The sequence below is a fragment of the Fusarium oxysporum genome, chromosome 11 (genome assembly GCF_000149955.1).
Source record: "Fusarium oxysporum f. sp. lycopersici 4287 chromosome 11, whole genome shotgun sequence".
Lineage (NCBI taxonomy): Eukaryota > Fungi > Ascomycota > Sordariomycetes > Hypocreales > Nectriaceae > Fusarium > Fusarium oxysporum.
The window spans coordinates 448,322-450,356 of record NC_030996.1 but is presented as its reverse complement, the minus strand read 5'-3'; the positions used below and the strand labels follow the sequence as shown (position 1 = coordinate 450,356).

Here is a 2,035-nt window from a genome sequence, read left to right as displayed (position 1 = left end):
CCTTTCGATTACTGGCCTGACGACGTGACTTTATCTAGGTTTCTATGGGTCCATCGACAGATACAGCAGCTTCGCAAGGTCAAGAACGAACATGATCTTCTTCCGGCCCTACGGTCCAACATTCTCTCAGATCTAGACAAGCTTTACGAGAACGACTTGGGACAAATCCTACAATCAGGAGACACATCGCGACAACTAGCTATCCAAACTTTCTCCTGGCTGCTGTACATGAAAGCACCGTTGACTCCCGAGGCGTTATTAGCTGCCATCGCTACCGCAAGCATAGGGAATGTCCCTTGCACGACGGCTGACATATCTGTTGTGTGCTCGAACTTGGTGATTATAGACCTCAATCGCCAAATCGTCCAACTTGCTCATCACTCAGTCAGAGAATACTTCATACGTACCCAACAATCTCTGTTCTCCGCTCCAGTAGCTAATAGTCTTCTGGCATCGATCTGCATAAAGGCCAGCTCGCGTGGACCGCCTGACAACGGAAGCCTGCAACAGCAAGCCAAAGGCTTTTTCTTCTATGCTGCTACGCACTGGGCAAGCCATTTTGAGAGTTCAAAAGTTACCAAGAAGGAAGAGAGGCTATTTCAAGACATGCTGTCTTTTGTCTTTGAGGATGAAGACTATGATGTCAGCCTTTCCTTCGAAGCTTGGCTGGAAATTGCGAAGGAGATTGCAACACTCCTGCCGAGGGATCACCCTATGAAGCCGGCTCTTGATGCCATACCAAACGAAACATCATCTCCTCTCTTCTTAGCAGCTGTCTTTGGTATAGACGGCCTGCTGACTCTTCTTTCAGAATCGGAGAGTGATATAGACTGGGACCAACGAAATGACCTTGGGCACACCGCACTCTACGTCGCCGTCGCTACAGGTCATCTCTCCACTGTGACGACTTTGATTGAGAAGGGTGCAGAGTTGAACATCGAATGCGGTGCATACGGAAGTCCGTTGCATGTTGCGTGTTTCAGAGGATATGAAGAGATTGTTGAAAAGCTTCTTCAAAACGGCGCATCTCCGAAATGTGGTTCGAAGTTTCAGAGTGCTGTTCAAGCTGCATCTCATGGAGGGCATGAAGATATCGTGCTCGGTCTCATCAGGTACGATGCTACTATTGACTCCGAAGATGACTACGAGCAAGTCATACAGATAGCAACGGAGTATGGCTTCATCAGGGTCATCGATCAGCTTCTCAGGCCAGAGTTCAAGCGCTTTATAGACAAGGAAACCCCGGACAAAAACAAGATGCGGTTGGCCAAGGCGATAAAAGGTGGCCAGTTGTTTGTGTTACAACGCCAGCTATCCAAAACATCATCTGATGCGAAAGACATCTTCCCAAAAGATGCGGTTGCAATTGCGGCTCTCTATGACCATACAGATATCGTCAAGTATCTCCTGGAACAAGGTCTTGATATCGAAGCCGAAGGTCAGTTCGGCACGCCACTCCGCTCGGCTTGCTTGATGAACCACAAATCCACGGTCGAAGAGCTACTCCAGCGTGGTGCCAATGTCAACACAGAGGAGCGGAATGGCAATGCTCTTTATGTCGCCGCTGTGAAAGGTCACACAGATATTGTCAGGATCCTGCTGGAAGAAGGTGCAGATCTTCACCAGAAAACGGGGTCTTCTGGCACAGCGTTGCAAGCTGCAGCGTACTATGGTCACAAGCTTGTTGTTGAGAGGCTTCTTGACGCGGGGGCGAATGTCCATGCCGAAGGTTCATCTCCAGATGCGTTCCATGCCGCTGCTGAAGGTGGGCATCAGGAGATCATTATGCTGTTCCTGGAACGAGGTTACAAGTTCCTTTACGAGCCGCCCGGTCCCAAGTACAGCAGAGCTCGACCCTCGCCATACAGGCCGCTTTATCGGGAGGCTTCTCCTGGAAGGGATAAACACCCTCGCTCTAAATTGTGGCCGCACCTTTACAAGCGGAATGCCATAACGGCCGAACATGTCGCTGATACAGATACCCGTGACAACATCACTCGAGTCGAGACTGATGATGGAATGGAGATGAATGCGC

At 49.8% G+C, this 2,035-nt stretch overlaps 1 protein-coding gene across 1 annotated transcript; it reads left to right on the top strand.

Moving 5' to 3' along the window:
• Positions 1 to 228: 228 nt before the first annotated feature.
• On the top strand, positions 229 to 1,904 carry FOXG_22490 (uncharacterized protein; the record flags this gene model as incomplete). The annotated part of the gene is made up of 2 exons (XM_018402894.1): positions 229 to 1,765; positions 1,813 to 1,904. The coding sequence occupies 2 exons, from the start codon at positions 229 to 231 to the stop codon at positions 1,902 to 1,904; spliced, it is 1,629 nt and encodes a 542-aa protein (XP_018257280.1).
• Positions 1,905 to 2,035: the final 131 nt, after the last annotated feature.